This window comes from Carcharhinus amblyrhynchos, chromosome 22 (genome assembly GCF_965287045.1).
Source record: "Carcharhinus amblyrhynchos chromosome 22, sCarAmb.v2.hapA, whole genome shotgun sequence".
NCBI classification, from domain to species: Eukaryota; Metazoa; Chordata; class Chondrichthyes; order Carcharhiniformes; family Carcharhinidae; genus Carcharhinus; species Carcharhinus amblyrhynchos.
In genome coordinates this window covers 11,227,561-11,251,933 of record NC_137345.1, presented here as the reverse complement: position 1 = coordinate 11,251,933, position 24,373 = coordinate 11,227,561, and the positions used below count along the sequence as shown (strand labels likewise).

Here is a 24,373-nt window from a genome sequence, read left to right as displayed (position 1 = left end):
AATTTTTTGCTTCTATTCCAGAATCAGCAATGATCTTGCTGAATGATGGAACAGGCCTGAGGGGCTGGTAGGCCTACTCCTGCTCTTAAGGCCTATGTTCTTTTTTGTTGTCAGGAGATGATTATTGGCTAAGAAATCAGAGCAGGGGATGCATGCACCAAAATATGCTCAGCATTGGAATACAGAGCTCTTAAGAAAAGACCAAGATTGTGATTTATTAAAGTTAAAGTTTTAAAGATTTAAAAATTAAAGTTTTTTTTTAAAGTTATTTATTAGTGTCACAAGTAGGCTTACATTAACACTGCAATGAAGTTACTATGAAAATCCCCTAATTGCCACACTCTGGCGTCTGTTCGTGTACACTGAGGGAGAATTTAGCACGGCCAATGCACCTAACTAGCACGTCTTTTGGACTGGATGAATGTAAAATACTGTGGATGCTGGAAATCTGAAATAAAAACAGAAAATGCTGGATAAACTCATCAGGCCTGGCAGCATTTGTGGAGAGTGAAACAGAGTTAAAGTTTTGAGCCCGTATGACTTGGTGACTGTGTGAAGTTTGTACGTTCCTCCCATGTAAACATTTCTCTGGTTGCTCCGGTTTCCTCCCGTAGTCCAAAGATGTGCAGGTCAGATAGATTGGCCATGCTAACTTCCCCCTTAGTGTCCAAAGGATGTGTAGGAAAAGGGAATTAGCCATGGTAAATGCGTGGGGTTTCAAGGATGGGAGGGGTGGTGTGTATGGGCCTGGGTAAAAGAGTCCGTTGCAGACTCGATGGGTCGAGAGGTCTCCTTCTGCATTGTAGGGATTCTCTGATTCTATAATTTTTCCACAGTTGTATGGAAGGGTTGTATTGGACTCAAAACATTAGCTGTGTGTGTCTCTCTCTCTCTACAGATGCCAGATCTGCTGAGCTTAAACAACATTTTCTGCTTTTATAGAGCTGTAATTTACTGGACTATCTCGAGAGGACAAAGGAAAAAATGAAAAGGAGAATTTTACTTTGACACTACCTACGATTGTCCTTTTCCCTTTGGGGCGGCACGGTGGCACAGTGGTTAGCACCGCTGCTTTACAGTGCCAGGGACCCAGGTTCGATTCCCAGCTTGGGTCACTGTCTGTGCGGTGTTTGCACATTCTCCCCATGTCTGTGTGGGTTTCCTCTGGGTGCTCCGGTTTCCTCCCACTGTCCAAAGATGTGCAGGATATGTAGATTAGAATCATAGAATCCCTACAGTGCAGGAGGAGGCCATTCAGTTCATGAGCCTACACCGACAACAGTTGCACCCAGGCCCTATCCCCACAACCTCATGTATTTAACCTGTTAATTTTCCTGACATTTAGGGGCAATTTAGCATGGTCAATCTAACCTGCACACCTTTGGACTGTGGGAGGAAACCAGAGCACCTGGAGGAAACCCACACAGGTGTGGGGAGGATGTGCAAACTCCACGCAGACAGTGACCGAAGGCTGGAATTGAACCCATGTCCCTGGTGCTGTGAGGCAGCAGCACTAACCATTGGGCCACCAACTGGCCATGCTAAATTAACCATTAGTGTTGGGGAGCGAGGACTAGCTAGGGTAAATGCATGAGGGTTATAGCAATAGGGCCTGGTGGGATTGCAGTGGGTGCAAACCTGAAGGGCTGAATGGCCTCCTTCCGCACTGTAGGGATTCCATAATTCTGGTAAATCAAACTTGAATAAAAGCAGGTTAAAGTCCAACTGGGTTTATTTGAAAATAAAATAAAGTGAACCCGTCTAACTTTAACCAGGTGATCCACCAGATGAAGGGACAGCGCTACTGCAAGTTCATGCTATCAAATAAACCTTTCGGATTTTTAACCTGAGGTTATGAGACTTCTTCTTACTGTGCTTCTCCTGCCCCAGTCCAAGGCCAGCATCTCCACACCTTGAATAAAAGCTGCTGATGAAAAGCTGTATTCTCCAGGGCAGGGTACCAGGGCGAGGTGGATATGTGACAGAGCGAGCGGCGGCTGCACAGTGCAGCGCGGGGCGGGCGTATGAAGCGACGCTGAGTGGACAGGGGCGGGCGTGTAAGGCAGCGAGGGGCGGGTATATAAGGCGGAGAGGTTGGGGGGGGGCGGTCTTTGCTTCGAGTTGCTGGGCTGTGAGGGTGAAGAGGCTTTGCTGTGAATCATGGTGCTGGTTCTGGGTTACTGGGACATCCGCGGGGTAAGCGCTGAAGCAGCTTTGCGGGACGGGGACGGGGGACGGGGGAAGGTTGGCCCTCTCCTCATTCCCAATCCAACTCCCTCATTCCCGGGAAACTGCTGCAGGCTTTTCCAGGCATATTCTTCCTGTCGGGGCCTTTGTTCAGTTTTGGCGCGCGGTTGCTTGCTTTGTGTTTCTGCTGGGTTTATCTTTAACCTCCTGTACCATTTGTGTTGTGTGTATTGTGAGGGGTTTTCATATCTCTGTCTGGCACTTGAAGGGAATGAACTTTAATTGGCAGATCCCCCAGCTCTCTGGAACTTTCTGTCTGCCTGTAGATGCTGCCTCAAAGCCCAGGGCCCAATCCAGCAAGATTCATTGTTAATCTGGGCTCAAAATACATCTGTGAGGTTGAAGAATTTACAAAAAGCCCCTTCGGATATTTCCTAGACTCCCATATCTGTAATAGGAAGGGCAGAAGGTGAGTTTATTTTGCTTTACGTAAAGGAATGTTAGTAGGATGGTGAAAAAGGCACCTGGGACACTTGCCCCTATCAGTTGAGGTTTGGGTTACAGAAGTAGTAAGGCCATGTTGGATAAAGACAAAATACCACGGTTTCTGAAACCTGAAACACAAAAGAGAAAATGCTGGAAAATCTCAGTGGGTCTGACAGCATCAGTGGGGAGAGAATTAAGCCAATGTTTTTGAGATAGGGTCATCCAGACTCTCAACGTTGGTTCTATTCTCTCTCGTAGGTCATAGGAGCAGAATTTGGCCACTCAGCCCATTGAGTCTGCTCTGTCATTCAATCGTAGCTGTTTTTTTTTCCTCATCCACATTCTTCTGCCTTCCCCCTATAACCCTTTATCAGTGAAGAACCTATCTTTCCACAGATGCTGTCAGACCTGCTGAGTTTCTCTGGCATTTTCTGTTTGTTGAGATCATGTTGGAGTTGTATGGAACTTTGAGGCCACAGCTAGAAAGTACTGTGTGTGGTTCTGGTCTCCTCCTTTTATAGAAAGGATGTGATTGCACGGGGGTGGGGGGAGAGATTGACCAGGATGCTGCCTGGGATGGAACATTTAAGTTATAAAGGGGCTTGGGTTGTTTTCATTGGAGCAAGAGAAGACTGTGGGGTGACCTAATTGAGGTGTACAAGATTGAGGGGTATGGACAGGTTGGATAAAAAGCAGCTGTTCCTGTTAATTGAAGGGTCACTGACAAGGGTACTCAAGTTCAACATGAGGGGCAGGAGGTTCAGGTGGTTTGTGAGGAAAAATCTTTTTAACCAGAGGGTGGTGACAGTCTGGAATGCGCTGCCTGGAAGGGTGGTTTTGGTGGGTTGTTTCACATCCATTTTTTTAAAAAAATGGATGAGTAATTGGTACATTGTAATATTCAAGGCAAATGCTGGTAAATGAGATTAGATGGGTCAGGTGATTCTCATGTTGGTGCAGGCTCATCTCCCTACACTATGATTTTTAAGTTATTCAACAATTGTGGCATTGAAATGAGAAGAACGGATCGCACCGTGATGAGCATGCTGCTTCACAGTGCCAGGGACCTGGGTTCGATTCCAGGCTTGGGTCACTGTGGGGTCTGCGTGGGTTTCCTCCAGTTTTCACCCACAGTGTGAAAGATGTGCTGGTTAGGTGCATTGGCCATGTTAAATTCTTCCCCCAGTGTAACTGAACAGCAGTGTGGCAACTAGGGAATTTTCACAGTAGCTTCACTGCCGTGTTAATGTAAGCCTACTTGCCACACTAACAGCAACAAAAGAATGATATTAAATGTGTGCTTTGCAAGATCAGCTCATCTTTATTGATAGTGTAAAAGTCCTTATTTTTCCCTATTGTATTTCAAATCTATTTTTTCAGGATCCTTTACACGGCCCTCCTGCCCCACTCTTTACTTTTCAATTCCAGATTTGATGCATTGAATACTTTTTAGCTTTCCAAATACCTGTATCATCTCTGCTGGAGTGATATTTTATCTTCCTGTTTAAGTTCAGTGGTTTTTGCTATCAAATTAACCTGATGTTGTGAGACTTCTTGCTAAGTTCACAGCATCCGCTTTTTGTGGTTTTTAATGCTTCACATATGACCAAGTTTTGTACAGGCTTTTTTCCCCTCCATCTTTCAGGTCTAGGACTTTTCTTTTGCTGCAAAATGTTGTCATTGCCAACATGTCTCAATGTGTAACTTTTTGAATTGAGATGCGGTGTTCTGTGTGCTTGCTGTTACAATGTTTCGACCTCCTTTGCAATGAAAAAAAACCTTGGGTAGCGCCAACAGGATATGCAACTTCGGTGGCCAAATCATATGCACTAACCAAAGTTTTATTTTTGTGCATTGTGAATTTGCTTTCTAAATGGTTACAAGCCTAGTAATAATGGCTGCCAAATCTGAGGAAGTATTTGTTTGCTTTCCACTAATTACAGGAAAGGAGAAAATATTTTTAAAAAATTATTTTTTAAACTATTATTGGATGTCTTTTTCCCTGGGACAATTCTTCAGTGACTATTGCCTCCCCTGCCCCCATAAATTGCCTCTGCCTCTTGTCATGATTCTTATCCTCTAGGTCAACAGTTAAGTTTGCAGTTTCAGTTCATGATTTAAACTGTTCCAATGCTGTTTTGGAGGCATTTTTAAGGAAAAACAGGAAGTGTTAGGAAAAAAAACATAGTGTAGGCCAATCTGGGGACAGAGAAACAGAATTAATATTTCAAGTTGTCTGTGATCTATGGAGACGAGTGTATTCAACACTCAAAACGTTCTCCACACGCACTGCGAAGTTTAGAGATATCCCTGGTCCAAATAAACACCCTAGTGCTGTAGATTTTGATTCAGCAATTTTTTTTGTCTTTTCCAAATCAACTAATGGCCTTTAGAGAAGGAAATCTGCCATCCTTACTTGATCCAGCCTACATGCAACTCTGGACCCACAGCAATGTGGTTGACTCTCAACTGCCCTGGGGAAACTAGGGATGGGCAATAAATGCTGGTCAGTCAGCAATGTCTATGCCCCCCAAATGAATAAAAAATTACCCTGGCTTTTCTGTGAAGTAAACCAGTTTTAGCTGTTTTTTTTAAAAAAATCTGCTCTCCTCTTAGTAACATGCATGGATTTGTCCAGTGTGAAGAAATATTTGCTGTCTTAATTCTGCCTTTGTCTGGAACTCACTTCTCCTACAATTCTGCCATATGGTTTGGGATCTTGGTATCTAGCCAGGTGTGATTTGTAAACTGAGACTTTTCAAAGATTCTACCTGCAGTCTGAAAGGGATTGATTCTCTCTTTTCTTACCACTGCCTCCCTCACCATTGGAAAGCCCAGAGTTTTGAACTGAGTGTGCCTATTATTAAAATGGATCTGGAGAGACTCCAGAAATAAGTTCACTTGACACAATCAATATTGTCTGCTTAAAACATTTTTTTAGTCCATTCTTCTTAAAGCTGCAAAGTCAATGCTCAGAATAGACCAGGTGGATCCGATCCCAACCCATTCCTTGCTCAAAAACCAAATCCCAAATCCATTTATGGTCCTCAAAAGAGAGAAAACAAGATAAGGCATTGCACCCCATCTCCAGGCTTGAACTTAGCCAAAAGTGATTTGATGCCACAAATATAGTCTGCTTAAGTTTTTACTCCCTCCTTGAGGTTACAAAGCCAGTGCTCAGAGTGGACCGGGCAAAGCCAAATCCATTCCTTGCTTGCTCCAAAAAAACAAATGTAAAATCCAATCCTTGGTCCCCACAAGAAAGAGACAAACAAGATCCAAGCAGATCCCATCTTGGGCTTGATCTGACAAAGCTGAGGCAATTATAATCTGCTTAAATCATGACGGCCACAAATACAGGTGCAAGAAACTACTTGATTTGAAACTGTATCCAATGCTGCAGTAACCATTCTAAACCTCTTCACTGTCACTGTTCTTTGCAATAACATGTGAAGACCAGTTTGGATTGCTGGAAGCATTTTGTGTATACACTGTGTCTTGGCATGTTACCAATAACTGAAATACTTTTAGATAGCAGTGCTTTTTTTAAAAAAAAATGAATGGCAGAAGCTCTGATGTTTCTCTTGCTGAAGCTGTATATGCTAATTAGATTCAAGTCTTACACGCCATCTGATTTTGAGTTTCTGTTGTGTAGTTGGCACAGCCAATCCGCTTGCTTTTGGAATATACTGGAACAAAATATGAAGAGAAGCTCTATTCCTGTGGAGAAGGTAATTGTGTCTCTTGTCCGTCAAGTTTTAATGTCAAGTTTCACTGAATTAAAGTGGGCTGTGATGGGACTCGGGATTGCACAATGCCCCCTTGCCTGCCAGTCCCTGACATGTTCCGACTTGAATCTGCTTGAATTGTTTGTGAACTTTGCTCTTTTTTTTTCTCTTCCCCCAATGATTTGGCAAACGTTAACTGTCCCTGCAGATTTAAACTGGAAGAGGGGTCACAGGTCCCTGTCCCAGCCCTGAACTCCTTCATATTTTGAAAGCATTCAGGCTTGGGCTATTGAGTGGCAAGTAGTATCTGTGCATTACAAAGAATGTAAAAGCAGGGGTAGATTATGCGCCATTCAAACAGAGTTCTGGAAAAACAAAGTAGGTCTGGCAGCATCTGTGGAGAAAGAGCTGGAGCACTGTGCCACCATGCTGCCCCCAAGGAATTATGAAGCTTTCCTTATTCTTGTCCTCTATTTCCTTGCAGTTAAAGTCAACATGGCATTTGCTTTCTAAATGCTTGCTGACTCTTATAATACACCTAATGATTCATGAAGGCAGCTCAGCAGCAGTTGGGGATGGGGAGTAAATGCTGGCCTGACCAGCCACACCCATGCATCTGTTTTTGAATCCCTGCTGTGCAATTGCCATCAGAAAGCAGATCTAGTTAGTTAGCTGATACATTCAGAAATGTCTTGGCAAAGGCTCTCTGAACAGAATGTTGCAACATTGACATAGAAACTGATTGACTTGGCAGTTTAAAATGACCTTTTGATACCATAAAGATGTTAATATGTTGCTGCAACGAATGTACAGCATGTTACTAGTTAGTATTCTTGTCCAACTTGTCTTATCTGGGGGAAGAGGAAAGACATAATTGGAGAATATTTTCAAATAGTATTTCTTGCTTTCTGATGCAGTTTAAACAAGTTTGAAAATTTTAGTTTTTCTCTGGGTTTAGGGTATTCGGCTGATTTTATTCAGTAACTTTGATAGTGCAATAAATGAACAAAATCTTAACACTTTCTGAATGTATTCACTTTTTTCTTTCCAGCTCCAAATTATGACAAAAGTTGTTGGTTTGATGTGAAGCCAAAACTTGGATTGGATTTCCCAAATGTAAGTGGTGACACAAATCCCAAAGTTAAAGGGGTTTACCCCTACTGGTTGGGTGGGGGGGAAGAATTAAAATTGGAATTAAAATTAAAATTTGCTACCCTAAAGTGTGGTGGATTCTGGGACAGTGAGTAAATTTAAGGAGGAGTTAGACAGATTTTTAATTGGTTTTGGGAAGAAGGCAGGAAAATGGGGCTGAGGAGCATATCAGCCAAGATCAAATGGCAGAGTGGACTTGATAGACTTACTGGCCTAATTCTACTCCTATATCTTATGAATTTATGAATAAAGTTACAGCAGTTCTTCTGAAGATCATTGAATTTCTATATTGCATGTTATAGCTTTCTGAAATGGACATCATTCAGTTCTCAAGCTCGTTCTGTTTGATTTAGAATACTTGATGTTTTTCTCTAATCTCTGCTTTTTTTGCAAGGAATTGATTACAGACTACTTTTTGTTTAAAATGCACTAACCAAATCTTGCTACCAAGGACTTGAAATGCCAGAGAATGCTGTATGCATTGAAAGTAACATAGCAGCTGTTTGGCAGTATTGGTAGTATCTTGCTCACCTCAAATGTCTAAACTGCAGATGATGGTGACAAATTTTCCAAAACACTATAAACTGGCTAGGTGATGCCTTTTGAGTGATATGTTAATTTGTAGTGAGATCTAGGCAGTGGTGGGGCTAGTTAGGCTTATGGAGATGGGGGTGAGGCGGGATTGTGGTTGGTGCAGACCCGATGGGCTGAATGGCCTCCTTCTGCCCTGGTGGGGTTTATATGAATATTTCTATGAAAAAGGGGCAAGGTTGAGAAGGTGGGTACTTCAAGAACAGCCTCAGCAGTATGGATATTGCACCCACACTGCTGGCATTGATAACCAGCTGTCTAACTGAGATGAACTGATTTCCAATCTTAGAGTCATGGTGACACAGATTATGGATTTTTGAAATCTGCTAAATGATCCAGAATGTATGCACTTTATAAAATGCTGATTTTTTTTTTTAATATAGTGTAGACTTTCTGTAGCTAGCTATCTGCACCTTTGTCCCACATTATCATAATGTGAAAACTTTTTTTATTTCTCAGCTTCCTTATTTGCTTGATGGGGATGTTAAAATTACTCAGAGCAATGCTATAATGCGCTATATTGCGAGGAAGCACAAACTTGGTAAGTTCATTCTACTCAACTGCTGGAATATGTGTCTCTGCCTTCATGACATGTCAAAATTCAGCTTAATGTCTTGTACCAATAATCTTGCAGAGTGTAGACGTATGTTCCTCCTTCAAAATGTGGCTGGTACCATTTGTGTCCAATTCATTTGACCTGCAGTTTTTTGATTTGAATGAAGTTTTCTTCTGAATCTCACTGTAGTTGGCAATTAATGAAGGTTGACTGACCATTTATGAATTATGCACTTGTTCCATTACATTACTTTGTAAATACATCTATTGGTGCCAAGTTCCTTTTCTGGGTTAGAAACTAGAAGCAGGAGTAGATCATTCAGCCCTTTTTTTGAGCCTGCTTCTGCATTCATTTTGATCATGACTGATCATTTGAATTCAAATATCCTGATTGATTCCTTCCCTCCCCTCCTTTCTACTTGGCTCTGAGTGTCAGTGTAATAGTTATTAGTCACATTTTTTAAGAAAAGCTTGCATGGTATTTTGAACAAATCAATTGATAACTTTTGGTACAGACCCAAGAAACTCATAATTGTCTCTTAACACTTCCAATGCAAAGACTGCTGTAATTCCTCACTTAACATCCTAGTTACATTCGCTGTAATTGCAACACTAAGTGAAACAACTTTAAGCAAATCACGAGTTCTCATACCAATCAGTGTTAAAGCTGGGATTGGGTTCTTCTGGACATTTCTCATCTAATGTTACTAGTTGGAAGTACTGCAGACTACTGTGCGCCTCTAGCTGAAATCATAAATATAAAAAATGCTGCATTATTTTTGATTTTTCAGCCTTCCTCAAAATAATCTGTCATGACTTTCAGAGAAATTTGTTCATTCAGCCTATTTTTTAATATTGCCAAGTCAAGCAATGAAAGGGGACTACTACAGTAAGAGATGTAAATGTCTTCTCAATTTCCCCACTTCGAGATGTGATGTATCTTTACTGTTCACTTCAGCTTGCTTCTAAAACATGTTGTAAGCAAGAAAAAAATTCTGTAGTCAGTCCAGGCTAAGTGGCTCAGTCTCAGAATGGATGATACTATCTGAAATAATATGGCAGATGTTCTGCACAAATCATCTGCCATCAAAGTAAGTTTGACCTCTTATTACCATGTTTGTTGTCCCTACAATTTTGATTTTTGTGTGGAATGCTTTCTCCTGTGTAATAGGGAGTTTGTTTTCCCCCCCCCCCCCCACCCCAACACTCTCTGAATGTGACAGTGGAGCATCTGGAAGTTTGATCATAGAATTCATGCAGTGCAGGAGGTGGCCACTTGGCCCATTGAGTCTGCACTGACCACAAACCCATCCAGGCCCTATTCCCATAACCCTACATATTTACTCTGCTCTGACACCAGGATCAATTTAGCACAGCCGATCAATCTAACCCACACATCTTTGGATTGTGGGAGGAAACTGGAGCACCCAGAGGAAACCCACACAGATATAGGGAAAACATGCAATCTCCACACAATGACCCAAGCTGAGAATTGAACCCAGGTCCCTAAGTGCTGCAAGACAGCAGTGCTAACCACCATGCCACTGGGCTGACATAACAATGCCCATGCAAGGATGGCATAATGAATGTTTTGGTGTTGATGTAAAGCAAAGACTGGCTGAGTGGGGAAGTACTGTGTTCAGAAAAGTACTTGGTCACGTGCCATTATCACCTGCTGTAGTTCAGTTCATGTTCTGTTGTTTTCTGCCTTGACTTGGGGTAAATTTTGTATTTGAATTCCTCCCCGTAGAGGGCGAGACTGAGGAAGAAAAGATCCGGGTCGATATGCTGGAGAACCAGGCGATGGATTTCCGCATGGGCTTCGTCCGGCTTTCATACAACCCTGATTTTGTAAGTTCTGTAACTGGCTACACGTTTGCTAAACTTTAATAATTTTTTATTTGGGATACCAGGTGACAAAGGAGGTTGAACTGTTCTATTGAATGTATTTGACTCAGCTTCTGCTGTGTTGAGCTGGGGCCTTAATTGGGCCAATTGTATATTCTGCATAATCAGCGCATCCTCCATTAGAGCTTCCTCCATCTATTCTCATCTAAATTGATCATTAGAACTGCTTTTCCCATCTCGCTCAAAAACCTCTCTAGTTTTTCCTTCAAATACATCAATGCTATTCACTTCAACCACCCCAAGTTCCATATTTTCACCATTCTTTGGGTGAAGAAGTTTCTTCTGGAGTCCCTGGTGACTATCTCTTGTATCCATGGCCTCTAGATGAGCTCTTCCCAAAATAATAAGCTTTCTCTTTTATCCAGTCTATCTAAATCTTTCTTATTCTAAAATAAATCTTTTATTAGATCACCCCTTGGCCTTATTTTTCAAGAGACTCCTCTCCAACCTTTCCAGATGGACCTATACATTTCTACAATCTTCCACGAAATTCCTAGATATTTCCATCAGGAAGGGATGGAGAGGCTGATTCTCTTTTCTCTCTTGAAAAATTATCCTCCTTTATATAATGACAGCCAGGAATGCACACTTGTGTGGTCTAATCAAGGTTCAATTGGCAAAACATAACTTCCCTACTTTTCAATTCTAACCTTCTTAAAGAACCCAGTGCTTATGACACAACTTTAATAGTTCCTGTATTTATGTACTCAGAGTTCCTCTTGTACCTTTACTACCACTGCTACCACCACCACCTCCCCCCATGTGCATCTTCCAAGTTACGTGAGCTCCCTGTTTCTCTGACCAAAGTGTGCTCTCACTTATCTGTGCTGGTCTTCACTGGCAAATTATTTTGTCTATTCTGCAAGTTTATTAATATCCTCCTTTTTTCTAATTTCTTGTAATCCTCCTCCATATTGATAGTTGCTCTAATTTGGCAACTTGCTGCAGACTCTGGGCCAAATGGCCTCCTGCATTGCAGGGATTCTACCCACAAATTTAGAAATTTTGTTTTATTTCCAGTCCAGTTTGTGGAAATGTAAATCGCAACAGCTGTGATTCCTGCACTGATCCATGTAGAACACCACATCCCAGATCTGCATTACCATTGTAGCACACATGCTCTTGTTTGTTTTTTTTGAGGTAGTAACAGTGAGGATGGACAAGTAGCATTTTCCCATTTGAAATTTTACTTATCCATAACTATATTCCTTTCCTATCTCCTTTCAGTGAGGATTTCAATATTTTTCCTGCCACACATGTGGAGCCGATTGGTCTGTAAATTCCCTGGCTTGTAGCAAGTCATTCCTACTCTTGTATTCCAATCCCCTTGAAATAAAGGCCAATATTCCATTAGTCTTCCTGATTACCTGCTGCACCTGTTAGCTTCCTGTGCTTCATGCACAGGTACACCCCCCTGCCCCCATTCCACTGTATTGCAGTTTTTCTCTATTTAAATAATGCTCTGTTCTTTTGTTCTCCCTTCCAGAATGAACAACTTCACATTTATACTCCATTTGCCAACTTTTTGCCCATTTTATTTATCCATATCTCTTTGTATCCCTCACACAACTTTTCTTTTTTACCTATTTTTACATCATCTGCAAATTTGGCTACAGTACATTTGCTTCTTTCCTCCAAGTCATTGATTTATAGTAAACAGTTGTGATGTCAGCACTGATCCCTGTGGAACCCTGCTGGCCAGCCTGAGAAAAGAATCTCTCATTCCCACTAATTGTTTCCTGTCCATTAGCCAATTCTTCATCTGTGCTAATGTACTGCCAAGACCATGAGCTCTTGTCTTATAACTGGAGGTACCTTGTCAAGCACCTTCTGGAAGCCACATACAGCGCATCTACTAGTTCTCCTCTGTCCACTTTGGTTGAGACTTCCTCAAAAAATTAATCAGACACAATTTCCCTCTTGTGAAGCCATGCTGACAGCTTGATTAGATTATGATTTTCCAGGTGTGCTGCTATTACTTCCTTAACAATTGATTCCAACATTTTTCCAACAATAAATGTTAGGCTACTTGGCCTGTAGTTATCTGCTTTTTGCCTCCTTTTGTTTTTAATAGAGGTTCACATTGGCAGTTTTCCAATCCTCTGATACTTTTCAGAATCCAAGCATTTTTGAAAAATTCCAACCAATGCATCCACTATCTCTATGACTTTTGGAATCATAGGATGCAAGCCATCAGGGCCAGGGGACTTATCTACCTTTAGTCTCTCTTCTTCCTTATTTCTTGCACTTCCTCAGACTGACAACTTTTGTGATTCCTGCTCTCCTCCAATTCTGAACTCTTGTGCCCCAGAGATTCATTGCTGTGGGTCTGTGCCTTTGGCTGTCCAGATGTTTGTCTGTTTTATAAAGCTCTCTATGAATACAAGCCATTGTGTGTTTGAAAATGAATCAGTGATACTTGAATGGTGACACTTGCTATTGCCAATCTCACCACATGATGGTGCTGTTAACCACAAACAGTGGTCTTGTGACCATGGCAAAGTGACATTGTCACTGGAATAGTGATCCAGGGTAATTCTCTAAGGACCTGGATTTGAATCCCACCACAGCAGAGGGTGAAGTCTGAATTTAAAAGTCTAATGATTGTTGCAAAAACCCATCTGGTTCACTAATGTCCTTTTTTAGGGAAGGAAATCTGTCCTTGCCTTGTCTGGCCTACATGTGCCTCCAGATCCACGGTGGTGTGGTTGACCCTTGAATGTCTTCAGTGCAAGGGCAATTAGAGGTGGACCAGCCAGCGATGCCCACATCCTGTGAATGGGGGGGGAGGAAAAACCCTTGCTGTAGATGGTGATGCAACTTAAATAAAGCAGCAAATGCTGGAATGGTCAGCAGGTCTTCTGCAGAGAGAGAAAAACTGCTCATTGATTTGGGTTGGTGATCTTTTATCGGCTGGTTATCTAATACTGCAGAACCACCATTTAAAAGAATGAGTCAGTTAGTGACTGTGGAATTTGCACATTCTTCCCATGTCTGTGTGGGTTTCCTCCAGGTGCTCCAGTTTCCTTGCATGCTCCAGAGATGTGCAGATTAGGTGGATTGGCCATGCTAAATTGCCCCTTTTAGTATTGGGGGATTAGCAGGGTAAATACATGGAGTTACAGGGATAGGGCCTGGGTGGGATTGTTGTTGGTGTGGACACAATGGGCTGAATGGTCTTTCTACACTAGAGATTCTATAATTAACCTTGAGCCCTGCAGGAGATTCACTAGTATTTAAACTTTGATTTTTGATTTAATATTGTCACATGTATTAGCATACAGTGAAAAGTGTTTCTTGAGTGCTATACAGACAAGCATAACATTTTATAGAGAAGGAAAGGAGAGTGCAGAATATAGTGTTGGAGTGAAAGCTAGGATGTAGAGGAAAATCAATTTAATGTGAGGTGGGTCCATTCTGAAGTTGCTTGATGGCAGCAGGGAAAGAATGTTCTTGTCAGTTGGTATGTGACCTCAGATTTTTGTAATCTTCTCTTCCCAATGGAAGAAGGTAAATTGCACACTTGTGGTCACCCTTCAGTTGCTGTGTTTGATGCATGCAAATTCCCTAGTATGCAAAAGACTGCAGCAGCACCTGGTATTGAGGATCCTCCACTCCCTTTGCATGAACTTGCCCACTGGTTTTACAAGTTGAGGCTTTTGTGTTCTTAAAGGGACACTGCTGTACTTTTAGCAGCAGAATTATGCATTAGTTACCCTCTAGAATGTTCACCCACCCACTGACTTGCTGTGACCATTGCAACTGTGACTCAGTAGGGAATGAAACCACTCCAGTTAGTGCTTTTAAAAGGGCATGTCGGAGATTTTTCAGATTTCCATGAATCTGAAACTGCAGTGTAACACACCTCCCTTGTTCATCTAACTCCACAGACCAGTAACGTAATAGTCAAATCACTATCTATTTCTTTATATACAAGTTGTCCCTTTTCAGTTGCCACAGCTGAATTAAGGATACATCAGACTCCTTTCTAAAACTTCTCCATTATAAAGCTGATTTAACATTATTGCAAATGTACAGAATTCATGTTTTTTTTTAAATTGTTTACTTGTAGTAAACATTTGTTACCCACACTCTAACAGACAGGAATGCTTGGCTAACTTTGGTCAGCACAGTTGTTGTTAGCACTGCTGCCTTACAGTGCCAGGGACCTGGGTTTAATTCCAGCCTTGAGTTAGTGTGTGTGTGGAGCTTGCACCTTCCTCCCTCCTGCTTGCATGGGTTTTGTCCAGCTGTTCTGGTTTCCCCGCACACATTCCAAACTTGTGTGGTTAGGTTGATGGGGCCAATTTAGCATGGCCCAGATGTTAGCAAGATAAATATGTGGGGTACAGGGATAAGGTAGGAGAGCTGTTGGTACAGGCTCAATGGACCAAATGGCTGCCTCCTTTCTGTGCTGTAGGGATTCTCTGATGCTAAGTGGAGTTCCTGATGACCCCCTAATGAATACTCACCTCACCATCCAGGGTAACTACAAAAGTTTCTGGAGACAGAACCTGGTATGCAATATGATTTAATACTTCTACATTTTAATATACCATTGAAGATCAGAAGGAAGAAGCATCTTGTTCTTGTCAGCATGCAGTCAACAGTACCAGAGTGAAGTGGGAGGAAATTGGAACACCCAGAGGAAACCCATGCAAACACCAGGAGAAAGTGTGCAAACTCCACACAGATGGTGGCCTCAGACTGGAATTGAACCTGGGAGCCTGGTGTTCTGAGGCAATCAGTGCTAACCAAAGTTAACTGAGCATCAGATAACACAACATTTCAGTTCATGCTACAAGCATTCTATCAGTGAGAGGAACTCTCCTGTTAACCAGCATTTTTTTTGATTAATTGACACACTGGATAAAGGAATGGAGTAAATGAACCTTTTGGGATTGATAGAGAGCTGTGTTTGTTAAACAGCTGGCTTAACTCTGATCTGGAGAATGAACTTTTGTAGCCTAAGCTCATGAATGTGAATTCACGAGAATTAGGGGCAGGCCATTCAGTAAGCTCCTGGCTGATTTGATTGTGGTCTCACTCTGTGCACCTGTATGCCCCTTGATTCTCTCCTTTGTCAGTCAAAAACCCCATCCAACCCAGCCAAGACTTTGGTGTTGGAGAATTTTTGTTCATCAGGAAAACACAAGACTTGGTGTTCTTTTGAAAAGATTAATTCTACTGATGAAGAAAATGAGATGAGACGGAGACTGAAGATCAAAGCTGCTACACCCTGGTACTGCTGACTGTGTTGAAATAGAGTTCCATACAAGTGGACTGCACTTCTCAGATTGAGTTCTTTAATGGTTCCTATTCTGGTGATGCAGCCTTTGTTCAACATGTTCACAAATGGCCCTGGAGTGAAACGACTTGTTGCAAACTATGCCCAGCATAACTTCTAATTCTATCTTTTACACGTGTTCTATGCTTCTAGAACTTCATTCCAACTCTTTTAAACTCTCTGATTCTGCACACTCTCGTTTCCTTCTCTATGAACAGTATGCTTTGTCTGTACACAAGAAACAATCCTTGTCACGTGTGTTAGATAGATAGTGAAAAATCCAATATCGTAGAATCCCTACAGTGCAGGAGTAAGTTTTTCGGCCCATCGAGTGTGCACCAACAACAGTCCCACCCCCTCCCTGCAACCACATGTATTTACCTTGCTAATCCTCTTGACACAAAAGGGGCAATTCAGCATAGCCAATCAACCTACCCACACATCTTTGTAGTCTGGGTGGAAACTGGAGCACCTGGGGGAACAATGTATGAACTCTACAGTAGCCCAAAGCCAAAATTGAATCCATGTCCCTGTGCTGTGAGGCAGCAGTGCTAACCAGTGAGTCACTGTGTGCTGCCCCATTCAGTTCCCAAATTAGGCTTTAAATTAATTTTTTTTTGTCCTTGAGTTTGGAGCTGTGCTACATAGATGTCCAAGGTGACTAGCTCCACTGTTTGGTAATGAAAATAAATTTTATTTCAAGTGTTTGATGCTTGAATATTTGAGTTGAAGGGGCTGCAGATTAATCTGCAGTAATTAAATTCTTTGAGATGTGATTTTTGGGGAGAATGACTCTTATGAAGCAGATGACATCTTGGCAGTGAATGCACAGAAATGGAACTTTCAAATTTAAGAACTTTTTTAACCTTTTTTAACTCCTGAAAAATGAGGGAAGGTCTTGTAGTTTACGAAGGGAATCGATAAGATAGAAGCAGGGAAGCTGTTTCCACTGGAAATTAGGGGGCATGACCTCTAAATAGTGGGGGAGCAGATTTAGGACTAAGTGAGTGAAGAAGTTCCTCCTCAAAAGGGTTGTAAGTTTATGGAATTCCTTGCCTAGTGAAGCAGTTGAGGCTGCCTCATTGAATGTTTAAGGCCAGGATAGATTAAATTTTTGAACAGCAAAGGAATTAAGGGCTATGATGAGCGGGCAGGTAAGTGGAGCTGAGTCCACAAAGATCAGCCATGATCTTATTGAATGGTGAAGCAGGCTCGAGGGGCCAGGTGGCCTACTCTGGCTCCTAGTTCTCATGTTAACACAGTGACTTAGCTTGAATGTGCCTGATTCCAGGAGAATCAGTGCTACTGCTCAGTTTAAGCTTTGTGCCTCGACTGGACCCTGTCAGTGTGATTTATCCAAAACTTCCAGTAATTGCAGGATAATGGGCTGGGATTTGCTGTCCTCCACAGCTGGGATTCTCCAGTCCTGCTGCTGTGAATGGGGAGTTGGCTGAGTGCTAAATTCTGTTCCCACTGGCTGTAGGGGTGTACGAAATTGGTGAATTCCAGTCTAAAAGTGCTTCAGAGAATCTTGCGCAATTGCACGTCTGATCATTATAATCTGGTTTGTGTATAACCATTTGTTGTCTGGACTTGCTACAGGAAAATCTGAAGGCTGATTACCTGAAAACCTTGCCAGGTTTGTTGAAGCAGTTCTCCGAGTTTCTGGGCAAAAAACCTTGGTTTGCAGGTGACAAGGTAAGTTTGTTTCCAGGTGGTCGTTCCACTGACTGTGGGGGCCAGATGCGTGTTTATTTTTGGCTTGTCCTTTCATGATTGGGTTATGGCTGCCCTTGGGAACATGAAAGGTGTGTTGAGGAGGAAAGATGAAGTCCCACTGACAACAAAACTAAGAAGGAATGTCTGAGTGCAGGTATGGTACACGGCAACCTCTCCAGTCCAGAAACTAATGTTTGCGGGAAAAACACCAGTTATCTGGTAATGTAGTGAGCAGTTCACAAGGTATTCAGGTCAGATATCGACAAAATTCTGTTGGATTGTTTTGAGAGCAGGGTATTTGGATTTTATAATGTTTTATCACTTGTGTTTCAACTAAATATTTGCATCAGTCAGTCATTCTATAATCCAGAAAATTCCCAAATCTATAAATGGTCCTAAGCATTCAACTTGGAGAAGTTCCAGTGTTGTACATTTTTAGACTGCCACCTCAGATGTGTTGGCAACATGCTGTGGAGTAATCCAACAGCATGGGTTCAGGTTTAAAAAAAAATACACAAGGGTTTAGTGTACCTCAGGTAAAACATCATCTGTAGACTTAGGCAAATCTTTCCACATTTTTCATCCCCCCACCCCCACACAGTCTATTTTGTTTCTGGGCTCTGTAGCGTTTCTGTAATCCCCAGTGTTCCTCGCTTGCTCAAGCACAAAGCCTTTGTTCAGGGCTCTGCAAACATTGAATAGATGAACTAATCACAGATTAATTGAGTGTTTAATTGTGTTTAACTGGGACATACTATTGGGTTTAGATGAAAGTGTGAAAAGGCTTATTCAGGTGGAGTGGGCACTAATGAGATTCACTTGTGCTCCTGTGAGAAGGAAGATATTGAGGTGTGTGGTTTACTAAATAAAAGTTTAAGTGTGTAAAGCATTGGCTCCAGTTCTGTCTTTCATCACCTGACATCCAATATTTGAATGACATTTAAACTGAAACATTTATGTTTCTTGGCACGTTGACTAAGTGGGCAGTTCACAGAATTGGATTCAATAGCTGTGTGTAGAACAGAGGGTTATGAGCTTGTGGCATAGTGGTTAGCACTGCTGTCTCTCAGCACCAGGGACCCGAGTTTGATTCTGGCCAAGGGTGACTTTTTTCTCACCATTATCTGTGTGGGGTTTCCTCCCACAGTCAACGATGTGCAGGTTGGGTGGACTGGCCATGCTAAATTGCCCCTTGATGTCCCAAGATGTGTAGGTCAGGTGGATTAGCCATGGAAATCTGTAGGGTAGGGGGGGCTGTATAAGATGCTGTGCTGGAGTTGGTGCATATTCAATAGGCCAAATGGCCTTTCTGCACTGGAGGGATTATGATCACACACACACACACACACACACACACACACACACACACACACACAGTGAAATTAAACTGGCTAATGAAATAACATGAATAGATCCTTGTGACCTACAGGCCCTTGACTGAACTGCAGCCTTTTTCATCCAGTTTGCTGAGGAATCTAAGGGCTTCAACACTGCAGCTTGGATTTAAACTGAAGCTTGCCTGGTTTAAACTTGTGGTATTGAAAGTATAATCTAGAATGTATCCTGAACCACCACAGACCTGTTTGCACAATGGACCATATTTGTCTTGATTCCTAAATGAAAACAGCAAGTGCTGTTACAATTCTGTGACAAAGCATTTTGTCTTTTTGCTAGTTGTAGAATTGAACTGTAACAAAGAGGTTGGGTTATTCCCTACACTCAATGGATGAACCTTGGTTTGATGGTCCTCTTTGCCTTGGGAAGCGGGGTGGGGGGGGGATACACCATAATAATAATAGGAGCAGAATTAGGCCATTAGTTAGTTTAAATCCAAGCTGCAGTGCTCAAGCCCTTTTTGGTAAACTATTACGCAGATTCCTCCTCAAACTGGATGAGGGGGGAAAAAAGGTGAAGTCCAGTTGAGGGTCAAGTGACCTAGTCTGGTCTTGTCCATATTCTGTGACTGGATGAATTATAACAAGGAAACTTTGGATAAGGAAACAAATTTGGGCATTCTGGGAATCGGCAGAGTTGTATACCAATGAATTTATTGCATCCTCGAACTAAATTTGGGTAGCTTAATGCAAAACTGGGCAGCATGGACAAGTTGGGCTGATTTCCATGCTGTAAACCTCTGACACTAATCAAGGATGAGTGATCCCCATCCACCTGATTTAATTCCAAAACTTTGTAGTGAGCAATTTTTAAAATGAAATGTTTTTTAAAACTTCTCCCACCAGATCACTTTTGTAGACTTTCTAATGTACGAACTTTTTGATGAGCACCGTGTGTTTGAACCCAAGTGTCTGGATGAGTTTAAAAACCTGAAGGATTTTGTTGAGCATTTTGAGGTAAGAAATATGACTTTTTTTAAAACAAGGCTTGATTTGGTATATAACAAATTCTGTGACTAGAGTTTACAAACAAACCCCCAGCAAGATGATCTGAATTTAATCACCTGAGTTGGACTGGCTGACTGAACTCAATCTGTAGCCACATAGCTTTCAGTATCTTGAGCCTCAAGACAGACACCAAAAGCACATGAATTGTGAGAAAGAGAAAAGATAGGGATTTTAAACTTTTAAGAAAAACCATGAGGCTGGTGGGACAGAAGTAACATATTAATCAGTTATGGGACTTGGTTAGGTGATCAGTTTAGCAGAAATTCTACTGGAAGATTTAGTTTAAGGAATTAATTTTTTTTGCTCTGTGGTTGTCGAGACAAGGGTGTGCATTTTTTTGGGTGTCTCAGGGAGGGATACCAGTTGGGTGAAATGCATCAAGTGCTCAGAGTTCACCAAGAAGACCATTTGCAATTGGCCAGTCCCAAGCAAAATTTGTGTCAAGTTAGTGGAACTTCCCTGGTTTGTGCGTCTGCAAAGATATTGCTGGGATAAAGCTGGTTAGCTTATGAGGAGAGATTAAATAGACTGGGCCTGTACTTGTTAGAGTTTAGAAGGCTGAGGGGGGAATCTTATAGAGACTTTCAAGATAATGAAGGGGCCAGGTAGGGTAGAGGTAGAGATTCTTTCCACTTAAAGGAAAACAGAACTAGAGGGCACAGCCTCAAAACAAGGGGTGGGGGGATGCAGTTTAGAACAGTTGAGGAGGAATTTCTTCACTCAAAGGGTGGTGAATCTCTGGAATTCTCACCATTGAAGTGGTGGAGGCTACCTTGTTGAATATATTTAAGTCCGGGTCAATAGATTTCTGATAGACAAGGGAATTGAGGGTTATAGGGAGGAAGTGGGAAAGTGGAACTGATCCACTTTAGATCAGCCATGATCTTATTGAATGGCAGGGCAGGCTGAGCTGGATAGCCTACTCCTGCTCCTATTTATGTCCTTAAAGGAGTAGTGGATATTTGAAGCATCTTGTGCTTGTTTTGAGATCTTTCCAACCTCTTTTTGTCTGGAAAATAGTTCACTTGTTTTAATGTTCTATTCTTTGTATTAAATGTTTATCAACCAAGACTCCTGTTAATTTGTTCAGTAACTTCCCTCCCTGGTTTATTTTTTTTCTTAAAAAAAAAAGTTAGGAGCTATAATCCAGGATCTAACTTGTCCAATATTAACAACTGGGATTTAACAGTACACAGGGACCCTTACTCTGCAATGGAAGTGTTGTGCCTTTTTATTTTCAACTACTTGTGAGCTTGGGGCACGCATAGTTCCGTTGCTTTCTCCAGTAAATCCCATGGCCAATCAGTTGATTTGCCAACCAATTAGTGTGCTTTCCTCCTAATAAAATATGGTTGTAATCACTTGAAATTTGGCATTCTTGTTTGTCCTGTTGAGTGCCAGGTGGCTGATTTTTTTCATGTTTGTATGGTGAGGTGCATTGGCCATGCTAAATTCTCCCTCAGTGTACCTGAACAGGTGCAGTAATGTGGCAACTAGGGGATTTTCACAGTAACTTCACTGCAGTGATGTAAGCCTACTTGTGACACTCAACTTTAATAAGCAATTCTGTCACTTTTTTAAAAATGGATGTATTTAACACAGGCAAAATAATTTTAAAACCAGTTCACCAAAAGTGGTTTTCAAGTGCAAAAGTTTCTGCAACATGTTTCTTTTAGCAATGATTCTATAATTGCAATAATTAATATACACTAGCTTTTAATTTTTGTAGCTGCAGATTTCCCTCCTGCAGCTCTAAGTGCAGGAAAAAAAGTAACATTGAGGGTTATTGATCTGCAATTAACCTGGACAATAATGCAAGGTGAATTTTATGAAATGTGCTGTGAATACAACAGAGTTCCCACAATGCAGAATGTGAGCATTCTGCTCGTCAAGTATGCACTGATTCCCTGACAATTGATACCCCTGCAACTCCACATATTTTAGCCCACTGATCCCCCTCACCTACACATCCTTGGACTGTGGGAGGAAACTGGGGCACCCAAAGGAAACCCATGCAGACAGAGGGAGAATGTGCAAACTCCACACAAGCTCACCCAAGGCCAGAATTGAACCTGGGTCCCTGGTGTGTGAGGCAGCAGTGCTAACCACATGCTGCCCACACATGCTTTAAGTTTAAAAGTTTATTTAGTCACAAGTTGGCTTACATTAACACTGCAATGAAGTTGCTGTGAAAATCCCCTAGTTCAGGTACATTGGCCATGCTAAATTCTCCCTCAATGCATCTAACCAGCTGGTCTTTTGGGAGGAAACTGGAGCACTTGAAGGAAATTGTGATGGTGCTGTCAAATATTTGTCTATTTTTTATGTTGCAGGCTCTAGAGAAGATTGCAGCATACATAAAATCTGACCGTTTTATGAAGGGCCCATTCAATAATAAGATGGCTAAGTGGGGCAACAAGATACTGTGAAGGAATTTTTGACATTACTCAAGCTCCTAAAACATAATGTACAAAGGTTTTTGGCAAACTTTAATAAAGTTGAAATGAATTGTTAAAATAAAGCATATTCAGTCTTTGTTTTTTTGTGTATGAATGATTCTTTGTGTGCAGTTCATGGAGAGATGATTGACAAATTATTATTGACACTTGTGTGGTTAATTTAATTCCTCACGAGTAGAAGCACAGAAGGAGGCTCTGTTGAATGGAGCACACTGAAAGCCAAGTACCATCCTCCTGGCTGTTTATCAGGGCAACTTGTACTGTTCTCAAACTCCTTCAATAACATTTCTGAAGATTGATCAGTAACTAGTTTCATTCTTTGGACCAACCTTCCAGCCTAACAGTTCCAACAAAATGCCACTCATTTGGGTTGAAAGCTGGTAGATTACATTTAGTTGCTTTCATTACTGCCCTGGTAATTCTATCCTGTTGGGTATTTGCAAAATTGAAATAGCTTCTTAAAGTTGAACTTTGACAAATGTCAACTCTTCACTGTCTAGTAGATGGTATGTTTGTGCAAGTTTTTGGTTATAGCATTTACTGTGCATGTGTGTAAAAGCTCCTTACAAAGGATGAACATATCTCATATGCAAAAGGACTTTTAACATAACTGGAAACTGAACTAAATAGTTTTCACCCTCTAAACCATCTGATTCATTAATGCACTTTATGGAAGGAAATCTGCCATCCTTGCTTGGTCAGGCCTACATGTGACTTAGACCCACAGCAATTTGGTTAATTCTTACCTGCCCTTAGGAATGGCCTACCTACTCACTCAGTTATATTCAAGAAAGAGCTTCCCCCACCATCTTCTCGGGGCAGTGATGGATGAGAATGAAGTGCTGGCCAACAAGGGCCATATCCTGTAAATAATGTTTATGTAAAGTCACCGTAGTCCCAGACAACCATAGGTTGTTCTCCTTTTTGAGGAGGAGAGCTGACTGGTAGTAATTTAACCTGAGGTTCACCACACCTCAAGCAAGCAGCAAGGTTGAGAAGGCAGGGTCTTCATGAATAATCTCAGCGAGTATGGGAATTGAAACTGCACTGTTGGCATCACCCTAATCACAAACTGGCAGCTCAGCTCACAGAGCTAACTGACTCCCCATGTGAATGATATTAACATAAACAATAGGATGGAGTTTTTGGAAGGGATAGATTCAGGAGAAAATGGAGCTGGAAGGGGGTAATGAGATGGGCTGAGGGATACAAGAAAAGTGGCCAGATGTGTTTGAGAACTTGATAGTACAGAAGCCAGGAGAGGTGACAAGATTGGAAAGAATGGCCATGAGTATAGACAGAAGGATTTATACTGGAACCTCTAGTGTCAATTTTTTATAGTTGCTGCATCATTTGTACTAGACAGTGTTAGAGGTTGGGAGGGTAGGTGGATGAATCTGCACAAAAGCATCAAGGACACTCTGATCTGTAAGATCATTAACCACCACCTTTATGATGGGGCACTCATCTGACATTTGAGATGGGTAACAAGTTCCATATAATCCCTACCTTTAAGGAGGAGGCCATTTTGGTCTACTGAGCCTGCACTGACTCTCAAAGTGCATCTTATCCAGATCCATCTTGTTCCCATAACCCTGCACATTGACAATGGCAATTCACCTAATCTACACATCTTTGGACTCTAGGTGTATTAGCTGTGCTAAATTGTTCCTTAATCTGTATATCTGCTCCATTTCTTGTGGCACTGCCCAGTTTGATTCTATTCCCGTGTGTTACAAAATCTTGCACAGCCCATACTGTGGTTTTACTGACAGTTTTTTTTTACTGCTGAGCTTTCTTTTTCAGCAGCCATACCTTGACTCCACTCCATTCCTTTCCCTAGTTGCTTGCACCCACTGAACTGCTTTGTAACCTTGGCTTTTGTTTCAACCTGGAGCT

General features: G+C 41.7%; 1 protein-coding gene across 1 annotated transcript; it reads left to right on the top strand.

Moving 5' to 3' along the window:
• Positions 1-2,081: 2,081 nt before the first annotated feature.
• LOC145356886 (glutathione S-transferase Mu 5-like) lies at positions 2,082-22,549 on the top strand. Its single transcript, XM_080209859.1, has 8 exons — positions 2,082-2,196; positions 6,329-6,404; positions 7,453-7,517; positions 8,604-8,685; positions 10,450-10,550; positions 17,497-17,592; positions 19,854-19,964; positions 22,349-22,549. The coding sequence occupies exons 1-8, from the start codon at positions 2,161-2,163 to the stop codon at positions 22,442-22,444; spliced, it is 663 nt and encodes a 220-aa protein (XP_080065985.1). The 5' UTR covers positions 2,082-2,160; the 3' UTR covers positions 22,445-22,549.
• Positions 22,550-24,373: the final 1,824 nt, after the last annotated feature.